The following is a 25,911-nucleotide window of genomic DNA, read 5'->3' as shown; positions in this document are numbered from 1 at the left end:
CTATAAACTCTTATTTTGACTGTTTGTTTTACTTCGTTTTATTGATCCAAGTACACAAGCTATTCTATTTTTTTTTTTCTAGAGTAAGCACAAACAGATAAAGCTAAGTAGGCCTACTTTCTCTTTTGCATGATGTCTGTGTGTGGATGGCCTTTTCCTAAATTTGCTCTCATGTTGCTCAATTGATGCTCTGGGCTCAGTAGCAAAATGGCCTCTGCCTTTTCATTTGTCGGATTTCATTCTGCGGTTTTTTTTTTTCATTTCCAGATTGTACAACTGCTATAGCGCCCCGTTGTTCTGTGTGTATGGTGGCTACAAAGGAGGCAGCAGGCACAAGTCCCGCCTGTATTTCCCTCTGGAGGAGTCTCAGTGTCTGCGCTCCCGACTGGGGATTGGAGCGGCTGCTTGTCAGTAAATGAGCCCACCCTTCCCACAGTGTGCATGAGGGAAACCGAGCCAGACACTGACGGATCTGATCCTCCAGCCCGTCACACCAGCACGCCACAACATCGAGCCATCTGCCGTGACACCTGGCCGGGATGGAGGGAGAGATGCAGCCCGCAGATGAAGGGCCCTGCGCCCCGAAGATGTGCCGCCAGCAGCAGGGTCCGCACAGCAGCCTGAAGCCCTTCCAGAGTAAGCGCTCGGCGGGCAAGTCGCGCGGTGACAGGTCCGCTGTGGTGGAGGTGCCTCTGTTTGGCGACGGGCATCACTTCACTTTCCACCCCGAGCAGCCTCATCATTTCCAACCGCACCATCACAACCACCAGCACCACCAGCGTCAGCAGCAGCTCCACCAGAGCAGTGTGGCTATCAGCAGCAGCCAGCAGCAGCATCACCAGGCGCCAGATCGTTTCCCCTGTGAGAACAGGCCCAGCAGCAGGGTCCCGACATCCACCTCGGCAGCGGCTGCAGCCTCTCCTGGTCCCCAGCAGCGGCGCACCAGCGGCGGCAGAGCAGAGCCCAGACTCTCCCCGGACTGCACCTACGGTATCAGCTCAGGTGGGTTTCAAAGTTGTTCAGAGTGAGTGATGAGAGTGACTCCTTCTCATGTGTGGATCCTTCTCCAAAGCTAGTTTTATTTATTTGGATTGACACTTTACCTGAGCTAGCTACATGTCATCAGGTTGTCCTGTTTTTTAGTGTATATTTGGGGGTTTTGCTGCCCAAACATTAGAGCATAAAGCCTCAAGAGTCAATCAACTTAAATGAAATACAAACAAATGTGATATTAAAAGAAAAAATCTCTTTTGTTCACATGAGCTTCATGTTTTTGTTCCCATTTTTCCTGTCAGCAATGATTGATTTGCTGCTGTAATGAGAGCAGTCATGATTGAATCTCCAGTGTGCATGTGCTAAAAATTACATTGGGTAATTGTCTGTGTGTGTGTGTGTGTGTGTGTGCATGTATATGTGTGTGTGTTTACTTGTGTGTTTCATGTATGTGTGTGTGCAAGAAGGCCCTCACAATCTCTGTTGAAACACATTGTTCTGAGCTAATTTTTCTCCTCAGCTGCGGTTCATTAGGGTTGTGCAGGCAAAGGGAGAAATGTGTTCCCTGTGTGGAGGGCGGGTCCATGGGAACTAACGTTAAGAAGAAAGCAATGAACCCAATCCTGGCAGTTATGAAATTAAACATTACATCTCATCCTGTAATCAGATATTAATCTCTTTATCACAGCCAGAAGCAGAGGCTCAATTTGCTGCTGGTTATTGTTGCTTTACAGACAATCAAGTGTTCATTCAAAGCTCAGGTTGCACTGTACTCACTCACCTGCATGAGAACTGCCAAAAGCACACTTTAAGTAACAGCGGTTTGATCTAAAAATAGACATTGTTGTCATATCTTTCACCAACCTAAATATGTGAAAGTGCAGCTGGATTCCTGAAGCGCAGTAATGATGACCCATTGTTTGCACTTTTTCAGTTATACTCTTGGTCCTGATGTTACTTACGAAATAATCACACAAAACCATATTTTCCACTCTAATTTTCCACAATCACATCTGAACATGCTGTTAATTCTTTACTGATAATGACACGTCAAAGAGCTTCTTATCTGCACAATGGGAGAAACTTAATGTCCCTCTCATGGCTGGAAAAAGAAACAACTTGATGCCCTTCTCATGGAGAGAGGCAGCAGAGACCCCTGGACTCAGCAATCAGTTCAGCACACAATAACACAAATTGCATTGAAAAGCCGTTCCCAAAGAGTTGTGATTAAAATAAATGGGGCTCATAAATTTGCCTCTGCCGAGCGTGTTGTTTTTAATGAAATTTTATGAGGCTCTCAGCTCACAGAACTGGTGAGAGAAAAAGGGGAGGGTGGGTGGGGGGTGCAGGGTGAAGGGGAATGATATCAGATACATCTCGACGAGTAAACAGAGACAGCACGCATATTAATAGATGCGACACATCTGCGCCAGGCTGATAGACACGTCTGAGCGAGTGAAAACGCAGCAGTGGCCGCCCAGAACTCATTTATTGGTGTGCATATTTGTGCGTGTGTGTGTGTGTGTGTGTTTTTTGTGTGAGGACAGAGGACTCATAATCATTACATGGAGGTATGTGTGAGATCATCTCATTGAGACGTGCCCAGACTACCAGGGAAACTGTACACTGAGGCTCCTTTCTGGACAATGGCTCCGCGCTGATTATCTTTTTCACGGCTGCGTTTGGTCACAGCAGCTACTGTGACTTTATGGTTTATTGACATCTGAATAAATCAGCATAATGAAGCTGACATTTCTGTGATCAGAGGAGCCTACTGTATGTGGAAGGATTTGCCACCAAAAAGACACGATGCAAACGAAAAACATGGGAGACAGAAACGACACAATCCAGGGAAGGATTGAACACAGACTCGCTCGTTTAGTTTCCTTGAGTCTATCTGCTGCTTTCTATTTGGGATTTCAATATGTTTCAGCAGTAATGTACTTTTGAGGTACTTGTACTTCTTCTCTCTCGTACTTCCTGGTTTTACTTAACTACATTGCAGAGGAACACAATGTGACCTTTACCCCCATATGTTTTTTGACAACAGAACATACTTTTTCATTTTTAGATTTTGCATTAACGATAGGCTTAAACAGTAGAATACATTACATGAAATAAAACCAGTGGGTCCCAACCCTTTCGACCGGCAGCCACTTTAAATAAAGCAACATCTAATTTGGCCCCTTAACATGTTTTATATTTCTACGAGTTGTCAGCAGACCCTCTGAAGAAAACAAACCTCTTTAAACCTCCCAGATGGTTTAATATATCAAGTTTCAGGGCCCACAGGGGTAAAATGATCCAGTATTGCACAATAAAAGCAAAGATTATATAACAGTCCAAATGAATACAGATTTTGGTAGCAGTACTTTTTTTTCTTCTTCTTTTCTGCACCATTAATCCCCAGCTACAACAGTAAGGTTATGTTACACATTGAGGCCTCAGTATTAACAATGTAATTATGTGAAGGAAAATATTGCAACAGTCACATGTTGGCATTTTACTGCAGAACAAGCACTTTTAAATTAAGTACATATTTATCTGATAATACTTTGGTACTTTTACTGAAGCAGAACTTTAACTTGCATCTGAGTCCTTCTTCCACAATTTGTTTAAGTGCAAGGAATAATCTCTATTTAAGAGTTTAGGAAAAAAAGGTGATTATTGAGTTATTCTGGAGCTTTCGACAGCTTTACGTGGTTTTCATGGTGAGATTGAGTTTGTGTGATTTTCAGGCAGTTGTAGATGTCAAAAACCTTATAATAATCTGAGCGTTTTTGAACTTTTTAAACATATTGACCAGAATTGCTACTAAATGGACTGTAAGGCGATTAGTTTACTGTTTTCCAAATCCTAAAATAAACCTTACACTTGAAATGTATCAGTTTATGAACACAGTATACCTATGGATGAAATACCACTGTTGACCTCTGGATTTTGTATCTCTCATTTGTAGAGAATCGTCTCATCCTGGATGCCTTCGCCCATCAGTGCAGCCGAGTCCTCAGCCTCCTCAACAACGGCCGTCTCCTGGAGCCTTCCTCCTCCTCCTCCTCTTCCTTCACCTCCAACATCAAGCTGGAAGACGGGGCAGGGGAGGTGCAGGGGCTCCACAGCTCCTCCCTGGGGAAGACCCAACCTGAAGAGGGCTCCTCCACCACAGGCCCAGAAGAGGAGGGCCACCAAAGCCATTTGAACCAACAACAGACCTCTGCGGTTCTCCGTATCTTCACAGACTCCCTCCAGAACTACCTGCTCTCAGGGCCGCAGCAGAAGCAGGAGCGTCTGGCTGCCGGGCTGGAGGAGGACCAGTGTCCGTCAGCGGGACACGGCCCGGGGGTTTCTCCTCACAGACACCCCCTGGGAGGCTGGGGCTCGCCGACTCCGTCAGAGTCGTACGGACACCCCTCGTCCACGCTGCCTGAGGAGGAGGAGGAGAACTGCTGTCCGCGCTGCCTGGAGCTGGAGCAGGAGGTGCTGTCTCTGCAGCAGGAGAACGAGGACCTCCGCAACAAGCTGGATAACATCCCAGGTGCAGTAGTGAAAGACAGGGTTTGACTTTGTTTTGCGTCTTTTCTTTGGGATGGGTCAAAGGTATAGTGATAGAGATTGGTGACATAATAGAACAAAGGTGTTTTTCTACCACAAGCTTCCAGACATTTCTTAAATCTATACGTAGGGATGAACACTTTGTTCCTTAAGATATTCACTTAGTGTCAGAGATAGATTGTGTGATTTGGAAGCCATAGACCAACTCAGTCATGGGGTCTCCGCCTTATTTTCACTCTTTCTCTTATTGAAAATGTTGGGACTCGCAGTGATAGGAATTAATACAGTATTTATTTTAATTAAAACTTTTAATACAACACTGTAAATTCCAGTCAAATTGTACAATTGCTGCATTTACTGCATTTGCATTCCACTACAAGTGCAGAAGTTTTATTGAAAACATCTACTTATATTTAATTTAAGTATTTTTAAGGTGGAGCTTAGCTAAATACTGCACCATAGACTCGAGCACTTGACTTGCACTCTGCTGTGACTCGACTTACTTGAATCTTGAGTGCCTGAAGATACAAATCGACCTGATAATTTAAGGCAAAGAGTTTAAGAGATTAGGTGATTTATCAATCCACATAAATTACTTTTATGTGGATTGATTAATTCACTAATACTTTTCAACTCTACTCATTTTTCAACCTTTTTCTAATCTGTCACCTGTCTGTATATCTCATTAAAAATAGTAAAAAATGTTCTTTCTGGCTGATTTCAGAATCTTTTATTCAGACTAATGCATTAATCAATACCAAACCTATTATCAGTATGTCATCATTAGACCTAAACAGATTGTGTCATCTGTTTCAGAGAGTGACATGTTCTCCCTCTGTAAATGCATTTAGAGTTTGGGGCAACAGTCTTAATAGCATCTATTTTTATTAACTATTCTGCTCACCCTGAAGCATTCTGAGCTCCCATGTGCCACGTTAACCTAATTTGCAATAAAACACCTCAATTTATCTGCACATTGCCGGAGTATTGTTGTTAAATTATACATCGGATGGTTTGTCTCTTTGCCTTCAACGATTTTCAACAATGCCTTTGCCTTTCTGCTCACACAGTTCCCTGTCAAAACGCTCTGGACTACTTTAAGACTGTTCTTGAGTTTCACAACCAGCTGGTCCCGCCGATGACAGAGGAGCAGCTCACAGAGGTGAGAAAACACACGGCACATTATTCACAGCTATTAAAAGCATGTGTGATCAGTAGCATTTGCTAAGGTGTAAACATCTCAGCTCATATCCATCAATCTGTGATGCAATTCTGTTGTGTTAATTTTGCAATTAAGTGGTGTGATAATTAAAGAAAACTCTTTCTCTGCAGGAAGAAGAACGGCAAACAGTCTTTGAGGTCTGTGTTCTTTCTTTAAGCCGTATTATGCTAATTTCTGTGACATGTTTCCATGCTTTAATGTTCAAAAAGCTCTTTATTTTTCTCATACTGTCTGTGCTGCAGCACCTCTTTTCACCCTCTGTCTGAAACCAGAGCCCAGTCTGCTCTGATTGGTTAGCTGGCCGGCTCTGTTGTGATTGCCTATAGATGTCCCGCCCCTTAGACTATCACGTACAATGTGTTGGAATGCTAGCCAATAGTAGCGTGAGTGTTACATAGTGATGTCACTATGTTACAGAAGTAAACAAAGGAGTCCATGGGAGACATTTCTGGCACCAAACACATGCACAAAAAGGAAAGGGAAAACCCCAAAAAATCGAATAGGGCCCTTTTAATAAACACAGTTTTTTAAGAACATAAATGATTTCAGTGTACTTCTGTGTTATTTTTGCATGTTAAACCGACAGGAAGTACTTCATCTAACACCTAAAAGTCAATTTAAAGTTGCAGTCAAAAGGTTTAAGTAAATATCTATGAGCAGTTTAGGGTTTAAAGCATGGTGCATTCAAGATGTTGAAATACCTGAACTCCCTCTCACCATCTCCTGTTCTCCTCCTCCTCTTCCCTGCAGGGCAGTAAGCAGCTGCTGGAGAACTACCCTCTCTACATCTCCAACAAGCAGTGGGACGAAGCTGTCAACTCCTCCAAGAAAGATGGCAGGCGGCTGCTGCGCTACCTGATTCGCTTCGTCTTCACCACCGACGAGCTCAAGTTCTCATGCGGTTTGGGCAAGAGGAAACGATCCGTCCACTCAGGAGATCCAGGCCTGGAGAGACGACCGCTCAACCCCGTCAAAGTCAGCTGCCTCAGAGGTACAGGGCCTGGAAAATATCTGTAGAAGTGTGTTTGCTTTATGCTTCAGTCTGCTCAATTTAAGTGATACATTATGACTGAAACTCTGGGAATTGGTAGACCTCCTACAGCTGTCCTTCTGCCAGGAGCTCTGGAAAATGTCTGCGTATAAAATGTGAGTGCGGTTTATATGATGTAGTGCCATGCTTGTTAGAGTACTTCACTCTAACAGCCCATGTTTCACATTTGAAAAGCAGCCGTAACTATCGAGTGAGTCCATTATTCATGGATTCGTAACAATTCATAACTGTTCACATGACAAGCATAAGGTCGGCCAAACATGGTCTTTTTTTTTTTTACATGGATATAGATACGGGTTATCTTATCATTTTATTTGGTTTAGGATCTGAAAAATGTGTTAGGAAAGTTAGTTTTAGGTTGGATATTTGACAGACAGTCACTAAGGTCTTCTTAATTACTGAGTTTCATTTACAGACCCTCAATAACTCCATACTAAATGATGCAAAAAATGATAATACATTTGACAGTGGCTGTGAGGTAGTGTGGTCTTCTACCGATCGGAAGATGTGGGTTCAATCCCAGCCCCAGTAAACTTGTCGATGTATCCTTGGACAAGATACTTAACCCCAGGTTGCTCCTGTGTGATGTTAGCTTCCTCCAGCCTGGCAGCTCCTCTGTATGAATGTGTGTGAATGGGTGAATGCTGACTTGTATATGTAAAGTGCTTCGAGGCGTCGTAAAGACTGGAAAAGCGCAGTCCAACGTTTATGGCCCTTCTTTTGGATTTGTCATAAATTGATTTTGCATAAATATTTTAATAGATGATAATTTCACTTTCTTTCAATAGCTCACATACCATGTGATCTTATGACTTCAAATCAATGCAGAATTGTATAACAACACTGGTTTTTTATTTTTTTATCTTTGATTTGATCTTTAATTGTATTAATCTGTGTGAATCTGTGCTGTCCTGTTTTTCATCCTTACCCTGTTGCTGTTAAACTACTGAATTTCCCCACAGGGATTAATAAAGGTCCATCTTATCTTATCTTATCTTATTTAAGGACACGCCTCTTTTTATTGGAATTTAGTCAATCTAATATTTTCGATTAATTTCTCAATGGAAGTTTTGTTAAATTAAATTGCGTCTATGTCATGTGACCCATTGACTCCCATCCATACCAGATATTATTACTTTACTGGATAAGTAGGACACATCTATTTTTATTGGAATTTAGTTCAACCTCTATTTTATATGAATGTTTTAATTCATATTAAGCAAGTCAACATTTTTTCTCAATAGCTTCCATGTCATGTGACCCGAAATCAACACAGCATTGTATTACTACAACAGACAAAAAAGACACACCTCTTTTTTATTGGATCAGTAATATTTATCGGAGAACTTTCCTAAATCACTTACTAGTACAAGTCATGGCTTTCTCTGATTTGTCAATAAACAAAAAAATATTTTGAATCCTGTTCTTATTGATCCTCTCTTCACCAGAGTTCATCCGGATGCACTGTTCCTCAAACCCAGACTGGTGGATGCCGTCAGAGGAGCAGATCAACAAAGTGTTCAGCGACGCGGTGGGCCACGCGCGGCAGGGCCGGGCGGTCGGGACGTTCCTGGGCAGCAGCGGCAGCTCCACCAGCAGCCTCTACATGGACGCCTTCGAGGGACATCTGTCGCAGGACGAACTGTATCTGAAAGGCTGCCACAACGGCCAATCGGACTGAAGTCAGAGGAGAGATTTAAGGACAAATGCCGGAAATGTAGCTGAACAACGACAAATCCCAAAACACCGACCTTAACCTGTCACTTTACACAGTCAAGAAAACATTCCAGTTTATCAAACAGATTATAACCACAGTATCTCTGAAGCCGTTTTAATAGTTTGTAGCCATTTTTATATACTATATTATTTTGTTTAGCCAGGTTTAAATTCTGAAGTGTTTTCAACTTTTTAAATTTGAGTCTTCCATTTGCTACTTTTTCTATGGTTTCATGTTTTGAGCAGTTGTTCAGTTGGTCATCAGGAACATATTTCTGTTAGTGTCACCCGAGTTCGAGACGTATTATATCCAGCACTTAGTCTGCACCCTTCTTCGCCTTCATCACAGAAAGTAGCATTTCATATTTGTCCTCCAATCAACAGGAGTGCCTCTGATAAAGTCATGTTCTGTTACCTGTAGCACTTCACATCCCCATTTGTTTTTCTCCTAATGAATCAATTCTGATTTGTCAAGTGTTAATAAGTCTTTCCTATGTGTTAGATGCAGCTTTCCTTGGGTTGAAAGAAGTTTTGGTCAAAGCTGATCTGTTTTGAACTTCCTGCATCAGATTTCAGGATATGCAACAAAAGAAAATGTGAGGTGTCTTAGTAATTTAAGTGCATACTTCCTTGAATCTGCAAAGGTTACAAGAGGCCTTTTAAATTAGTATTAAAAGCTGTATATGACAGTAAAAATGCAGATTTCCAAAACAAGCAAAAAGTGGGAAAAATAATACGACTGTTTCCTTGTTATGCCAATGTTTGCACTTTCTTTGCTCTGTCATAGATTTTTTTATTAATTCTGATGAAAAAGTCTTAAAAATATAACATTTATTTTATTTTACATTCAGTTGTCACCATTGGATGAATAAATGTTGCCATTTAATAATGCCTTAAACTTGATTCAAGACCTCCAATATATAACATATGTATGCTTTATGTGTTCATGTAATCACAATGTGAGTTGTAACTGTCTTCTTCATAATGACAGAAAGTATCCACTTCTTAATAATTATCTGTTGATAAAAAAAGCACTTATTCCTTATTTGCACTTTTACTTGTCTTGTTGTGGCAAAAGTGTGAGTGGTATTTGGACAGAGTTTATGGATTTCTATCCTTTGACTTTGTATTTATTTGATTTGGTACTCAATCACTCCATGACACCGTTTTCTACGTTTTGAATGTAGCAGATTTATTAGGTCAGTTTGCCACGTTGACAGTGCTGTGTAAATGTGTAATATAAAGTACAGTATTGTGTGAGGTGTCTCTCTTAAAAAGCCAAGTAGAAAAGTGCCACAGAAACCTTAAGCAGTCGGATTCTGTCGTTGTGTTGCTGTTCTGAATGTGAGCGTTTGTTTGTATTTACTCCCTCAAAGTGGCTGTTATCAACACTGTGAAACATCTGTAAGATCTTTACAAATCTAAAAGCTTCTGTTGTTTTTTATTTATAATAAATGAACTAAGCACTGAAGGTGAACACTTGCTTTAATGGGGATCTGTCTACCTACTGTTCTAACATTTTCTAGAATTTGTTTTAATATTTAAAGAAATTAGACAGATCAATATAAAAATAATAACGGTGTATCTACTGTACAGTACAGTTTATTTTTGGGTCATTCAGTAGCATCTGATCTATTATTCCAGATAAAGATACATTGATTAGGTAATTTATTGTAAATATGGAATTAATTGGAAATCAATGTTTTCATTCATGTCTGTTATACAGAAACAATTCAATGATTGTGGGTTTTTGAGTTTTTCTGATGTAGACTAAAGGTTTAGTTGTTCGAAAGAAGTGGGAGTATTCATGTATTTTACTTAAGTAATAACACCACCGTGGAAAATATAATATATATATATACAAGAGAAATTGTGAATCAAGGGAAGTGAAGGTGGGAGCTTATGTAGAAATAGACAAAGGACAAGCTCTATTCCATCAATCAAAAATAAATACATAAACTATTATTCCATAAATCTTAGCGAGATCAGAATCAGAATCAGAAGCGGGTTTATTACCAGGTACTGTACACGCACAAGGAATTTGACTTGGTGTCGAGGTGCATACATAGAAGTAAAACAACAATTAAAAACATAGATAGAGAACCATAATTGTTTAGATTGCCATAATGCGGCTGAATCTCCCCTTGAGGCTGACTGCAGATAATTCAGGGGATCAGGCGAGGGCTGATATGTTTTATTGGAGAGAAATAGCAGGAAGTGACTACAGCTCCTCCACCTGGGAGTCTTCAGTGTGTTGTTGCTGCTTCTCTTTTGTTCCGATTCTTCTCATAGTTAATGTCCCTGACCTCCAGCAGGGGGCGCTGCAGCTGCAGGAATAACCTGATGAAGTCCATCAGAGAAAGCTGTTCTCCAGACAATATCAACAAAGAACTGTACTGTAAGTTTAGGTAAATGCAAATGTGTATTCACAAAGGGCAATACACTTAAATTGTCTATAAACATTTTGTTTAAAGGATTAATTTGCCTTAAGGCTCTTTTATTGTTTGGATTAAAAACGTTTACTTATTAAATTGTTAATTCTTCAACTAATTTATTATTTCAATTCATTAGTTTTTTTATGCCTTATTTTATTTTTTACAATTTGTTTCTGTGTTTTTCTTGCAGCAATCCTGCGAGAGGGGACACATTGTTATAATTATATTCCAATAATTATCTAAATCAGATTTTCAGCTCGAGCTGGAAATTATTTATTTTTAGAGAGGGTTCCGCCCTTAACTTCACTGACTTCTACTTCTGCAGTTTCACATAAAGACAAGCTTCTGAATGCATCTGTTTTGTTCGGGGTGTGCTCTCTGTCAGCAGTGTGTGTGTGTGTGTGTGTGTGTGTGTGTGTGTGTGTGTGTGTGTGTGTGTGTGTGTGTGTGTGTGTGTGTGTGTGTGTGTGTGTGTGTGTGTGTGTGTGCGTGTGTGTGTGTGTGTGTGTGTGTGTGTGTGTGTGTGTGTGCGTGTGTGTGTGTGTGTGTGTGTGTGTGTGTGTGTGTGGTTCTGACAGAGCTCCGGCTGGGTGTTTCTCTTTCATTCTGCGGCATCCCTCTCTCTGTATGCGGGTCTGCTGCTGCTGAGGAGGGCGGGCCTGAGCACGATGAGCATATCTCGGACAGTAAACTAACAATGCGACACGCACGCGCTGTGGGAGGATTTCAGCACGCTGCTCGCCATAACTTCGTTTGCATTGATTAGATTTGGCCATGGCACGCTAAGCTGAACACAGGCCCGGTCCGCTGTCTGGCTGACCTCGGGTAAACCCTCAGAGGCTTCTCGGACTTTTGGGATATTCTGCAGCAGAGCCGTGTTTTGGCGCAGCACGGAAACTCTGGCGCAACACAAAGGGGGGGATGATCTCCAACTCAGCTGACAGCTAGTGAAACTAAAACCTTTTAGAGACACACAGACACAGCTCGGTGCAAGATGATGTCACTGATAGATCTGGACGATGATCAGAGATGGGTGCCCACCCATGTGAATGTCACCGTGCTCCGGGCCAGAGGACTGCGAACCAAGGGCAAGCATGGCAGCCGCTACCTCTACACCATCATCCAGGTGGGCAAAGAGAAGTACACGACCGGGCTGGTGGAGAAGGCGGAGTTGCCCGAGTGGAACGAGGAGTGCTGCTTCGAGCTGCTGCCCGGGATCCTGGAGGCCGGCGGCCGGGGAGACTACCCCCCGGGGAGCGGGGACCTGCTGCTGACCGTCATGCACCGGGTGCTCATCGGACTGGACGTGTTCCTCGGACAAGCCGTCATTCCTCTTGATAGGATATTTCAGGAGGGGATGTGTCCTCGAGATGAGTACGTTCTGATTGGGTTTTAATGAAGCATGCATGACAAAAATGCCAGATTGCTGCTCACTTGTACATGCAGGCAGAGGTGGAACAAGAGGTTTTACTAGCAATACTACAGAGTAGAGAAAAGATCCTCAAAATATGACTAAGTATCAAAAGTAAAAGCACTCATTATGCAGAATGGCAAAATTAGCACTTGTACTTTAGTACTGGAATACAATTAGTGATGCATGAATGTATAGGCATCACTAATGTTGCACATGGTAAAGTGGGAGTCAGTTTCAACCTGTATAGATCGGTTATAGACTACTCTGCAAAGTAACTACATTTGTCAAATATTAAAAAGTATAAAGTGAAAACGTGGAAATACTAAGAATACCTTAACATTGAACTTGAAGCTTAAGTGCTTAATTGCATTCCACCAGTGATGATACTTCTAGGCTATTTAGTAAACATTACAGAAGGAGGTCTTTAAGGTCGTTTTTATTCAGATTATGTAAATAATTCAGCAGCCTACTGTAACTGTTGAGGGATAGTTTTTCCTCTCACCTGTTATAATGATCCTCATAGAGATGTGCAAACATGTGCTTTTACAACCCAAATCACAGGAACTGTTAAAAGAGTAAATGAGAGTTGAATACTTTAATCAGACATCTTAGTGTTTTGCAGGATGACACATTAAGCTGCTAAAGCTTGAATCCTAATTGCACACAGGCTCATTAAATTCTGGCCCTTCAGGCTGATACTGTTACAGAAGCAGTTCCCAAAATGCACTGCAAATCAACAAGATGAGACGACGAGTCGCAGTTTCCACCCTGAAACAAGTTCATTTAGTGATTGTTGGCCAGAAAGCCTCCATCTTTGTCTGCATACTTTCCATTTCCCTCTCTACAGAACTCAATTTATTCTCATATAACTGCATGGAAAAACAATTTAGTTTAATCTTCATACAGAAGATATAGTGATGTGTCATGCTGTTATGTCAGACTCACAGGAAGTGGTGGAAAAAGTACTCATTGATGATTTATTTAAGTAAAAGTAACAGTACCACCGTGTAGAATGAATAAACTAATTTGAAACTGATTTCTACAGGAAAATAACCAAATATACTGACAAAAATGGAAGTACTCATGGTGCACAATGGCTAATTTCAGATGTATATATAATACATTACTGATTTAGTGATGGATTAATGTACATTACTTCAATGTGGAGCTGTTACAGATATGGCCGAAACATTTTTATATACTATTGATTAGTTAACAGCTGATGTTAGGACAAAGAATATATCATGTAAATAGTATATATTTGTCCAATAGGGCACTAAGTATGTTTGCACCCACATTTATTTATAACCAAGAGATAAATTGTTTTCCATAGTCTTACTTAATCTGGCTGTTGCTTTGTGAACTGACACCTGCCAAATTAGATTGGTGGACTTGTTATCAATACACTGATATAAATAGTACGAGTATGTGAGAAGGAGTGACTGATGTTCATCATTTGATGTGTTCAGAATGTGTGATGTGTTTGATGAGTGTAGAAAACCACAGGGAAGTGAAAATATGAAGAAAAAAAAAAATGGTGTCCATGATAATTAACTATAACTTAAAATGTGTTCCTTATTCTGCACCATGTGTTTCCGATAGTAGGAATGTTGATTCAGATAACATGCTGTAAGACTAAGTTATTTCTACTGTTTTTTAAATAACGTTGACTCTTTTGTAATTTGCCTGATAGTGAGTATTTGAAGACCTCAGTTGTGCCACAGGTGACGCAACAGGAGTCACCATCAAAATATGAAACATCTCCACTAAAGCAATACAACACATCTGGCTTTAATTGTGGGCTCTCCGCCCTCTCTATGCTCAGTGAAACTCACTGAATTCCTGCTGTTAGTTTTGGCACTACAACACGTTCTCTGGTCCACTCTAAGGATTTAGGAGCCAGACACAGAGGGAGGATTTCATCGGTTCAGTCTTCATACAGTATCGTCTCATACAGTACACACAAGCCACTGGAACTTGAAGAATTTGGGTTGTGATTTCCTTTTCTGAGGGCTTGTAAAAACAGTAAGATTATGAGTACTATGCCCCAAGCATTATTTCCAGGTTATGTAATATGTGGAAAGCATTGACACAAAGAAATCAATGTTATTTGTTGTTGTCCCTGTGCATGGCTTGTTCAACCTCTGATTGCCTATAACCGATAGCATCACACGTCAGTGACATGTTTTGTATGACTGCCCAGACCCGGCGCCAGAACAAATCTACAGAGAGGGCATATGATTTTCATGGGAGGGCACACAAAACCGTCATGTGCCGCGGCCAGTGGCAGCGCCAGAGATTTTCTTTTGGAGGTGCTGTGGGGTAGCTTGACGTTTCATAGAGGGTGCTCAAACATGTAGGGTTTCCCATTAATGTCCCGGGCGCTAGAGTTGAATTTTCTACTGCTACACTCCCCACTCGCATATACACAATGTACCCGCGACTGTTACAATGAAGGCTCGATAATCAGCTCACGGCATATAGGTGTAAGCAGGGGTAAAGTGCTATTTTCTTTAAGTGGGGGGTGGACCTAACGTCCTCTAGGGGGGTCCAGGGGCATGCTCCCACGGGAAGATTTTTTTTTTAATATTGAAGTTAAATGCTTCAATCTGGTGCACTTTGAGAGCAACATTAAGAGATCTATGGATACATCTCTCAACACCCATATGAAACAGAACTGTAAACAGATTTACTTTTTCTTTATGGATATTTTACAAATCACTCTTTTAAAGTGTATTCTTGTTTTACTGTCATATAGTAATTCATACATGTTTTTCATTTATTACTCTTATATTACTATCTGACATCACATACATCGTAGCATTAAAGTTCACAGTTTATAATTAAAAAAAATTAAAAAAATGTTTTTAAATTTTTATATATAATACAAGTAATTTTTATTTATTTATTGTAAGTCGCTTTGGATAAAAGCGTCAGCTAAATTCAATGTAAGGCCCTGGCCCTCCCTGGCCCTCCCACGGCGCCGGGTCTGTGACTGCCACAGTTTGGATGTTGACTGTCCCTTTTCCTTGTGACTCCAGATGGTTCAAGCTCAACTCCAAGGCGGGCAGAAAGGAGAAGGACCGAGGCGGGCTGCAGGCCACGGTCCAGTTCACTCGCAACAACATGACCGCCAGCATGTTCGACCTCACCATAAAGGACAAGCCTCGCTCTGCTTTTGGAAAGCTCAAGGATCGAGTCACGGGGAGGAAGAGGGGGGACATGGAGTCTTCCTCAGCTATTGTGCCCGGACGCTTCGCAGCCCTGTCAGGATCCCTGGGGCAGCCGTTTGAGGAGGGGGGCGGAGGGCCGGCTGAGACTCGAGATGTGGAGAGAGCAGAGGAGAAGAGGAGCAAGGTGAAGGACTTCTTCAAAGGGAAGCTGCGAAAGTCGTCTGACACCAGGTCGTGTTCCTCCCTGGCTTCAGAGAGCAGTGTGTCTTCCATGGCCAGTGATAACCCCGGCCCCCCACCCAGCCTGGATCTGATGTCAGACCCTCCCAGCTCTCCCATCTACACCAGCAGAGTGAGAGCGGACACCCATTACGGAGAGACAGCTTTAGCTAAAAAGGGTAGGCTTTGACATGGTTTATACATCTGTATGTTGATCTGTTGTGATTGTCAGTGTGATAGGCACTATTATGTGTTTACCTGCCCAGGGACTGCAGATGGAAATGAGCTTTTAGCTATAATCATGCATATAGCATCTCTTCTCTTTTTGAGATGAATGCATTTGTATGCATGGTCCTTGATCAAAAAAGATGTATAACAATAGTTTATATGTGCATGAAACAGCCTGGTGACTGTTTTTACGAGTGCCTTATAATTAAGCACATTCTTACAAGCTCGAATGCTTGCATTGGTGAACTCAGTTTATCCCAAATTCTGTTTTCATATATGAGGTATATGAAGGTAATGTATTTCTATGATTTAAGATGGTAACCAATGTAAATAACTACAATTATAATTTAAAGGGTTGCCTATGAAGCATGACTTTGTAATTATAAAGCCACTGATATGTTTCTTGTTTGTTTTCCTTTCCTCCAACAGTGCTCGCCAGCCAGCACACCACAAATGTTTTCACTCACAAGCGGGCCTTCAGCGATGAAGCCAGTAAGATCACGACAGCCTTCCCTCGCCCAAACCTTGCAGTGGAGTCTCTGAAGGGTCAGACCATGACTCAGTCCAAGTCTTCCTTGTGTATAAACGGCAGCCACGTCTACGACTCGGAGCCATCGACTCCGAAGAGCCTCGGAGCCCACCAGTCCAGGCTGGTGCTGCTGGAGAAATGCTCCCCGCTGTCTCGCTCCCTGCAGAACCTCACCAAGAGAAGCGAGGACAAAGGGAACTTCACCGGGGGCCGACGCTGGTCCTTTGACAAGACGAAGAAAGAGGAAAAGGAGGACGATAAGGAAGCTCAGGCGTCGTCTCCATCGAATCAGCAAGCTCAGGCAGAGATGCCCGCCACCTCCTCTGCCTCGGTTTCTCCCGACAAAGGGAGGAAGCTAAGAAAGACGCTATTCTCTGGAGGGAGGAGTGATTCTCTCCCAGCTAAGTCTGATATGAACCAGGCTGGTTCGACATCTGAGGGGAGGCTCAGAGGCTGGTTTGGCTCCGGTGAATCCCAGAACAAGCCAAGGTGAGTGAGGGTCATTTACAGGCTTTGCTCTGGGCTCCACAGTGTGTTGTGAATCCACAACAACCCCCACATGTGAGGCCTGCATTCAGCAGCGTGTCCCGAGTTCAGTGTTTGCTCTGCTCCATGCTCATTTGAAAATGGAATAGATAGTTAACTCCATTTTACAACATGCTGTTTCATCATCTCATTCTATATTTTCCACAGATAGCACTTCTATTCTTTTTTGTATCACTGTGTGTCTACGTTTCTCTATCAAAGATGCAACATCACTGTGGTTTAGAGAAATGCTCCTGCAGGATGTGATGAAAGTCATCCCACATTAATATGAGCTCACCCTTGAAGAAGGTCTTGAATGCATTTTTTATTTTGCTTGATTATTTTGCAAATGTGCTCTGCTTTTTTTGATTAAGTTACAGTTTTTTTTCATTTGGCCAGTTTGATCTTGTTTGATTTGAATCCACATCTACTGATGTTATTCTAGGTAACACAAATGTCCGCTAGTGTTGTGGTTGTCTTCTCTGTTTGGTAACCTGGCACATCATTAACTAAGAGGACTATTGTGCCCTATCTTCCTCTACAGGCTGGAAGTTTCTCCTAAGGTAGAAAGCAGCTCAGACGTACCCCCTCCCCTTCCTCCTCGCTCCCCTGTACCCCCTCAGTGCTCCTCTCCCTCCGCCCCCCCCTCCGGTCATGCCTCACCTGATGACTGCAATCACACCAATCCCTTCTCCCCCGCCTCACCCCCCATCTCCTCCTCTAACCCTTTCCCCTCACAGCGCAACCCTTTTTTCGAGGATCTCATAGCCGAGGAGTCACAGAGGTCTCCTACTTTTGCACCTTGCACCTCATCCAACTCCTCCCCCTTTCATTACACCACCCTGCCCTGCACACCCAGCCCTGATCGGGATGTTAAAGCTACAAATATGGCTCACATGAAACGGGAGCGCCCCAGGCCAGTTGCTAGGCAGATATCTCTCCCTGCAATAATACCCAAAGCAGCCAAAACAAAACCCTCCGCCCCTCGCTCCATGTCTGAGTGTACAGGAGAATGGGACGACTCTTTCGATGCCTTTGCCTCCAGCAGGCTCTACTCACCTCAAGGGAGTCTTCCTCAGAAACAGAGAACCAGTCAACCATCTCCCAGTGATCTTCCAGGTAATAACAACACCAACACCCAAGCACACGAGCTGCAAACATGTGAAGAGGAGCCTCCACCTTTGCCTCCAAGGAGACCTGTAAGAACTTCAGTGAATGAGATTTACTCTGATGGCTGGTTGCACAGAGGACAAGAACTAGCTGTCCATAAAGAAGCCTATCTGCTGTCTCAGACCGGCGTGGCCTCGCTGCAGCGGGGAAGAGAAGCAGAAAGCAAGAGGAACAGTATCTCTCCGGACCCTCACACCAGCAGCGAGACCTCAGACTCGCTCAGCGCTAACTCTCACACGTACGCAAATATCACTCCACCAGGATTCACGACAGATGAAAAGCTCAAAAGGTTCAAATATGAACCTTTGGAAGATGAAAACCACCGCTGGGGAGGGATGTTGTTCGAGCAAGACTTGTATGGACGCATGTGCAGAGGAAACTACGGACAACCCCAAGTGAATCGTTTATCGTTGAATGCTGAAGAGATTGCCGGAAATAATGTGACATCCGTGAACTCAGGACCTAAAATACTTGATAGTGAGGTATCTGTAGCAGACCTTTTAAACATATCATGTTCTTCCTCAAAACCAGATGCAAAAGCACTAGAGATTACAACCACTCGAGTAGCAGAGCCAGAGTCTAATCCACCTGAAAGCACATGCATCAACAATAATGTGTCTTTGTCTCCAACCTTGGAAGATCTGAACATGAATGTGAATAATTCTGATTTTGGCTTTATCGATTCAGATAGCTCTTCGCATTCAGAGGTAGTTGACCCACTCAAAGGCATTAGGAGTTTTGGCGGGACTTTTCCACAACCGCCAGAAGCTTCACAGATAGCTGCCTACCATGTGGAGACAGTCACCACACCTGAGGAACTGTTCACTTTGAAGGACACCTACATACGGGAGAGAAACTCTTCCTTTGAAATACCTGCATCATCCAGCAAACTGCTCAAAGTCTCTCCAGTTTACCAAGACAATTGCCATGATCAGCTGAATAACTCCAGGGTAAGCAGCAGAGAAATCACTGCTAGAAATGCAGACGATATTAAAACTGAGTCCAGAGGTGTTACTGCAAGAAGTGTTGCAGATTTGAAAACGACACAAAAGGAGATTGATGATAACGGAAACCCACAAGCTAAAACAGCCGCACTTAACCAACATGATGCATTTCCTGGTGTGGTTAGTGCACGTTTGAGACCAAAAGGACTGTCTCGACAAAACAGCAACGGCAGCCCGAGCAACCAGAGCCTAAACGGAGACAGAGAGTTCGAACAGTTCTTGTCCCTCGTTCAAAACATTTCCGAAGTCAGAGAAGGACCGTCGTCATATCTGCCCTCTAAATCAGCTCTTTCTTCGTTACTGTCATTAGTAGATAGCACTACAAATCAAAATGAGTCCAATGAAACATCACAGATATCTTCACAAGACAACACAATAGTAAAATCCTCTGATATCAGCTTTGAAGACCTTCATGCTAAAGTAGCACCAAACTCAAGAACCCCTACTAAGTCAAAGATTGGGGAATCTTTGCTCGAACCCTCTTTCTCCTCCATCCCGCGCACACTCTCCCTTTCAGGTGACGTACAGGCTAAGCCCCACCCTACCCTTGTTTGTTGCCCCTCCATACATCCCTCAAGCATGGGGCCCGGTGCTGGAGCCAGCAGTACTCTGGCAGTGGCCCCCTACACCTCCACCTTCTCCACCACCTGCACCACTGACCAGCCCCTGGTCGATGCACGCCACTCACTTTTTCCTGAGGAGACTCAGCCTGCTAGCAGCCTGCCCCGTCAGGAGAGCAGGTGAGAGACCTCCCACTAGGATATGACGTATGTAGCTATACTGACAAGCTGTACATTTCCACATGAACTACAAAACACCTAATGTTTTTTTTGTTTTGTTACTCTTGTTGCTTTGTTTACTGTTGGCCTGGCTTGATGTTGAATGTCATTATAAGTTCTTCCAATGTCGTTGGATGACACCTGCTGCATTGTTCTTGGCTTTGCTTCACATTTATGTTTTTCATCTCATTGTTCTGTTTCTCGTTGGCTATTGTAAATCTGTTGTTTTTCTTTCACTTCGCCTAAACTGCTATTACTTTGACCCGTTGAAGTAATAGCATAATCTCCAAATATCTAGAAGTACATAAAAGCGTATTTCTTCTCCTTACCTATATTATATCACCAAAATATGTTACTTTAGAGTTTATGTGTAAGTTTGTTTAATTAAGTGAATTACACTTTATGTATTTTTTACTTCCGTCTTTATTTATTTTTTGTTTTTTTAAACTACGGACCTTTTATTAAAGGTGGGGTAGGTAAGTTTGAGGAACTGGCTCAAGATACACTTTTTGTTATATTCCATGGAATGCTCTTAACATCCCGATATCAATGAATATATTAAGTGCTTTGACAAAAAATCCATAAAAAAATGTCATCTGTGGAAGCCGTAATACTGTAAAAAGTACGACCAATCATCTGAGCCGGCCCGGCTAAAATAACTGGATGGCCTACCTGCCTGTCAGCCTTCCATCTGTGCACAAACTTATCTCGTGCCCTCATTGGTCATGTGCACGTTCGTGTGTGTTGGAGGAGGGGCTCTGTAAGGAAGTGGCAGATTTTTTCCGGTTGTGTATTTTCAAATTCTAGCGCACTCGAGCTGGTTTCTCCAAAATTACCTACCCCACCTTTAAGTGCAATAAGGAATATTTCTTTATTATTACTTCCGTCTTTATTTTATTTTCCATAGCATAAATGTAATCTTTCTATCCCTGTATTTTGGGGGTTCGCGAAGTGATCAGTGCCTTGTAATGCACATTGCAGGGAGAGATCAGTTTTAATACCCTTCTTAGTGCTTTGTGAAACTCCGGCCAGAAACTCCTTATCACTGGACATTTACAACCTATGCCAGTAATTGGCTTCCTGAAACAAATGCTGCCTCCAACATTTGGCATCCCCTCCAGAAAAATGTGCTTTCTGCTTTAGTCTCTATTTTATTTGATGTATTGTGAACTCAGACGTTTGGCTCAAAACCAACGGCAATAAAAGGCAATACTTGCATATAATGTGCACTTAGGAATAAGTAGAGGGCATCACTTGGGGGTAGAGAGGATGAAATGCTTCAGGGACCCAGAGTTTGACGAGTCATGCCAGGAATCTTTGATAAAAAACATCACTAGTGGCACACCATGATAAGGCCCCGGGACTAAACTTTGTTCACAATCTTTTTGTATACTTTATTTACCGTAGAAACAGGAGAGAAAACTTAATATTTGGAATAAAATTGTATTATTAACATATTTTTGTCTTGGAAAAAAGGACCATCGACCGATCTGATTGTCCCCTTTTAGTATCAATAATATAAGCATAAGATAATCTGGTAGCTTCAGTAGTTTTTATTCTGATTTCTAGATTTTGAAACATTTCTGTGCTGTTGTTGTTGAGTAAGTACACCCTGTGTTTCCCTATAGATTATTTCATCTTCAAGTAACAAGAGAATCACATCCCTTGTATTAAAGCCATTTTTTCTAGTTTAACCTCAGCTCACATTGCTGCAGTTTTTAATGCTCCAAGAACAGTAGATTGTGCTTATGTTTTTCCTACATGGCTCACTGTTTCTTCACAGATTCCTTCAGATTTCCTGATCTGCTTAGAAGTTATAACTGCTGACTGACCTGCTATCAATCATTTGACCGTGCAAAATGATATATGAAGAAAACAATAATGTGCTTATAGTAAGAGTACTGTGTTCAAATACTCGTGCTGACCTCTTTACTCTGCAGAACTCATCCAGTGAAACCGTTAACTTCCAGCCAATCAGAGAAGAAGGAGGGTCGGTCGGTCCTGGAGAAGCTGAAGTCTACCATCAACCCCGGACGCACCGCCCACCAGGCTGCTGCCGAACCTGAGAGGAGTCAGGTAACAGAGACAAAAACACAACACTATATTAACCCTTTATAACCTTCAATATAAAGAACAATCTCTTATAAGGTCATTTTCTGCCCTGTTTAGCCACATTATGGGTTTTCTCATCACACAAATGCGACCAAAATAAAGCACTAATATGCTTTGTTGTGATATGTCCAACTTAACTGCAAAAGGATATTTCAACACTAGTTACAGTACCTGTGATGGGTATTGCTAATATTCTGTTTGGACTGTGTTTAGTTTGAGTTACTGTGCACCTTTTTCATCTTGTGATTGAGTTTTATTACTGCCATAAAGTAAATTAGTCAAGGTATTAAACAAAACTGACAGTGTGCAGCATCAGCCCAACAGCTCCTTTTAGATTGAGGCTACTTTCAACACTGGGGAGAGAAATGCTGATCCCATTAGTTCTTTGGCCCAGATACGATTTTTCAGGTCCTAAAGTTATGTTTCTAGCCTTTCCCTGTGACATCCTAGTCTATTTCATTGTGTCAGGGGATAACATTATTCTGATGCTGTTAAGGTAAATGGATAAGCATCATTTTAACCTGATACAGAAGTGCAGAGCTGTTTATTCAATTATTATTTATTTAACTTCTTGTTAAGATATGATCTGTTTTTGCTTTTTAGTGTATCTCTATTACACATTTCTTTGAAAGTTTATCTTGGGATTGAGACTGCAGGGAAAATAATAAAATCAAATACAAACAACCCTAATAATAAAAACAACCCCACCTGTCACAACAGTGTTAAATAGTTGTTTTGTTTGTGGGTAGGACAAAACAAAAACTGGTGTTCCTACAGTAATTAGTATTTTTTGCTGATCTGCATTCATTACATGTATGTCACTTACCTGTCAAACTGGATCTAAAAACGTCAGAGTACATTTTCTAAATGTACCCATAACACTGCGTGAGTCTCTCTGTGTGTTCAAACAGCGGAATAATTAAGTTATTAACATGTCATAATAAATTACAGAAAGCTATTAGGTCCACAGACTATTTAATGCTTCTGTGAGCATTCATTAACACCATTAGAGCACTCAGTGCAGGACCATAGATCACTTCATTGTTTCCAGTGAATTAGTGAGCCATTTAGAATCGTAATAAGCCATTTATTTTAATCAGTTTCTCATTTAAAGGAATAATTAGACAATATTACAAATACACTTATTTGCTGAGAATAAATTAGAAGAATGAGAGTACTCTCATATCTGAATGTTAAATATTAAGCAGCAGCAGAAGACAGTTAGCTTAGCTTAGCTTCAAAATAAATGTAAATATGTAAACAGCTAGCCTGGCTCTACACAAAAACTGAACTGCATCTTTCAATTGAGCCGTGTTCGACCCTTGCGTCCAGCCTTAATTGCTAACATAGATAACCATCTCCTGTCTTTTGATTTGCTTTAAGAATGTCCCAAAAACAGGAAATGAGTTAACATTTTTGCACACTTAATTTTAATGGGTTTTTGGTAAAATGCCTAAAATAAGCTTTGTGACACAAGAGTAATAGATTTCTACATTTATTACTACCACAAAATCCTTAACAAAAGGCAGTTGTTGCCTCTGTCACGTGAATTCATGCAACTGAGTTGTTTTAGCTTTTTATTTCTGCCAATTACATTCATGCTTTAAAATCTTTAAATGTGTGGACATTATATTGCTGAAAAAAACATGAAGTATATCTATGTTGGCCTCCAAACATATGTCATCCCAGCAGCACACTATAGTGGCATCTCTCTCATATAACTCTTGGCAAGGCAGTGAATAAGAATATTTCCTTAATGCCAAACTAATCATTTAAATATGTTTGCACACATCTTAACTGTTCCTGTCCCTTCTCTCTCGCAGGAGGTGAGAGTGGACAACACGGCCCACTACCAGCAGCTGACCAACATGGAGCTGATCTCCCTGCTGCTGCAGCAGGAGATGGACATGCAGAAGCAGGACGCGGCCTCCGAGCAGCAGGCGGCAAAGCTGCACAAGTGTGAGGCTGATCTGAAAAAGGTCAAGCTACAGGTTCGAGACCTGGAGGACTACATTGATAATCTTTTACTGCGCATCATGGAGCAGACCCCCACGCTGCTTCAAGTCAAAAGACACAAGTGACAATGAGACGTACAATCCTGCAGAATACTGAACTCAAGAGTGGGTGCATAACGCAGGGTTAGTATTAAAGATTGGGAATCACTGTTCGAGAGACAATTACAGTCAAACAAATGCTCCACAAAATATGGTCTCACAATCATCCAGGTCTTCTCACTGCTAATACTGCCTTGTTGATGTAGACACAATATTACCCAAGATGCATGCTGGTTACTAGCCCAGTTTGACACAGACAAAAAAAACTATGATAAAAAAAGCTTCTATCAAACCTTAAAGGTAATTTTACTCATGCTTTGTAGAATAATTTAAGGTAGGCTGTTGTCAATTTAAATTCTGAACTCACTGCTTATACACATGCATAAAATAAAAATACAGGCTAGAGGTAACACTTTTGCAGAGTGCATTTAACATAAAACACAAAGTAGGTCCTCTGGCAAAATATGATGTTAGCTCAAGTAACCTACATTTGCAGCTGTTAAAGTGCAAACACAACATCTCCACAAAGAATGTTCACCTCACATTGTTTTAGGAAATTGTGAAAACAGGTTTACTTGAGGTAATGCATATTTTCAAATAGAATTTAAGACATGCTAAAAAAAATGTGCATATGAAAATACTGCGCTGCATAACATAAAAGAGGTTTCTGCATTAACATCGCTTTATGATAATCAAAACACAATAATCCTGTTCGAAAAGACTAGGAGATGAAGACTTATTGTCTCTATGTTTTTACTTTTACAAATTATTTAGTTTGTTAAAGTCTTATTTTTTGTTACATGCAAAAACAACAAGGTTTTAATATATTTTGTATGTATTGTTTGTCTTTCTCGCTTTTATTTGTTGAAATAGCAACATTTTATTGTAGAAATAAAACAGCATCAATGCAGCAGATAAGAGTATTATAAGTTACTTCGATAAAATACTTTTGTCATGATAATATATGATCTAATGTCACTCCAGTACCACTGTAGCTACTCACAATGCTTTACATGACCTTAGTACTGTACTGTAATAAAATAAAGTGCACATGAGCCAAAGTGTTGTGTCATTTGTTGTTGGTTTGGGAAGTACATTTACTCAAGCACTGTACTTAAGTATACCATTTTGAGATGCTTTTACTTTACTTAAAGTGGTCCTATCATGCTATATTAGAATAATATAGTGTAGGACCATACCTATATAAGGCATATTTATACTTTTTTTTTTTCAAAATACCAAACAGATCATGCATTTTAGCCATGCCTCATTTTGCTCAATTTGACATTTTTTAGCTCTGTTTTAGCAAGGGCAGATTCTGTGAGAACAGCACCATCTACAGGCCTGGCATATGTACTACAGCGTCTCCAGCGCTTTCGAACGGCAATGGCCGTGGCTGTCTCCTCCTGATTGGTGGAGTTGGCCCAATAGCCGTAGCGCCACTGTCCTGACGTCAGGACAGTGTTCAAATCTGGATCAGTTTTGATCAGATCCGTTGCAGCCCCTTTTTTAGAGATTTGGGTATGGAGGAAAATAGAGAGGGTTGTGTTTTCTGACACTTGGTGAGTTCCCTGGAACACCGGGGACACATATTCATGTATAAAAGACGTACAAAAGTGCATTTTGCATGATAGGTCCAGTGGCGGCGCCAGGGTATGGCTGGGGTAGGCTACAGCCATACCAAGAAATGGCTTAGCCCCACCTTAGCCCCACCATGAAAAGTGATGCAAATTCA

At 41.6% G+C, this 25,911-nt stretch overlaps 2 protein-coding genes across 5 annotated transcripts; both read left to right on the top strand.

The window, feature by feature from the left end:
- Nucleotides 1–451: 451 nt before the first annotated feature.
- Nucleotides 452–9,993, top strand: LOC117490225 (BEN domain-containing protein 4). Its single transcript, XM_034139854.1, has 6 exons — nucleotides 452–1,002; nucleotides 3,953–4,528; nucleotides 5,616–5,707; nucleotides 5,878–5,904; nucleotides 6,518–6,758; nucleotides 8,267–9,993. Exons 1-6 carry the CDS (start codon nucleotides 540–542, stop codon nucleotides 8,497–8,499), a joined length of 1,632 nt encoding a protein of 543 aa, XP_033995745.1. The 5' UTR covers nucleotides 452–539; the 3' UTR covers nucleotides 8,500–9,993.
- A 1,596-nt stretch (nucleotides 9,994–11,589) lies between these two features.
- On the top strand, nucleotides 11,590–25,226 carry LOC117490376 (rab11 family-interacting protein 5). Of its 4 annotated transcripts, none has more exons than XM_034140105.1 (6): nucleotides 11,590–12,343; nucleotides 15,425–15,954; nucleotides 16,433–17,021; nucleotides 17,602–19,971; nucleotides 21,981–22,086; nucleotides 23,946–25,226. In XM_034140105.1, exons 1-6 carry the CDS (start codon nucleotides 11,964–11,966, stop codon nucleotides 24,201–24,203), a joined length of 4,233 nt encoding a protein of 1,410 aa, XP_033995996.1. In that variant the 5' UTR covers nucleotides 11,590–11,963; the 3' UTR covers nucleotides 24,204–25,226. The 4 variants fall into 4 exon arrangements, with proteins under 4 accessions (XP_033995996.1, XP_033995988.1, XP_033996014.1 ...); XM_034140097.1 differs by having other exon boundaries at nucleotides 21,951–22,086; XM_034140123.1 differs by lacking the exon at nucleotides 17,602–19,971.
- Nucleotides 25,227–25,911: the final 685 nt, after the last annotated feature.

The sequence above is a fragment of the Trematomus bernacchii genome, unplaced genomic scaffold, assembly GCF_902827165.1.
Source record: "Trematomus bernacchii unplaced genomic scaffold, fTreBer1.1, whole genome shotgun sequence".
Taxonomy (NCBI): Eukaryota; Metazoa; Chordata; class Actinopteri; order Perciformes; family Nototheniidae; genus Trematomus; species Trematomus bernacchii.
The sequence above is the reverse complement of the archived record's forward strand: the minus strand, read 5'-3'. Positions and strand labels throughout refer to the sequence as shown.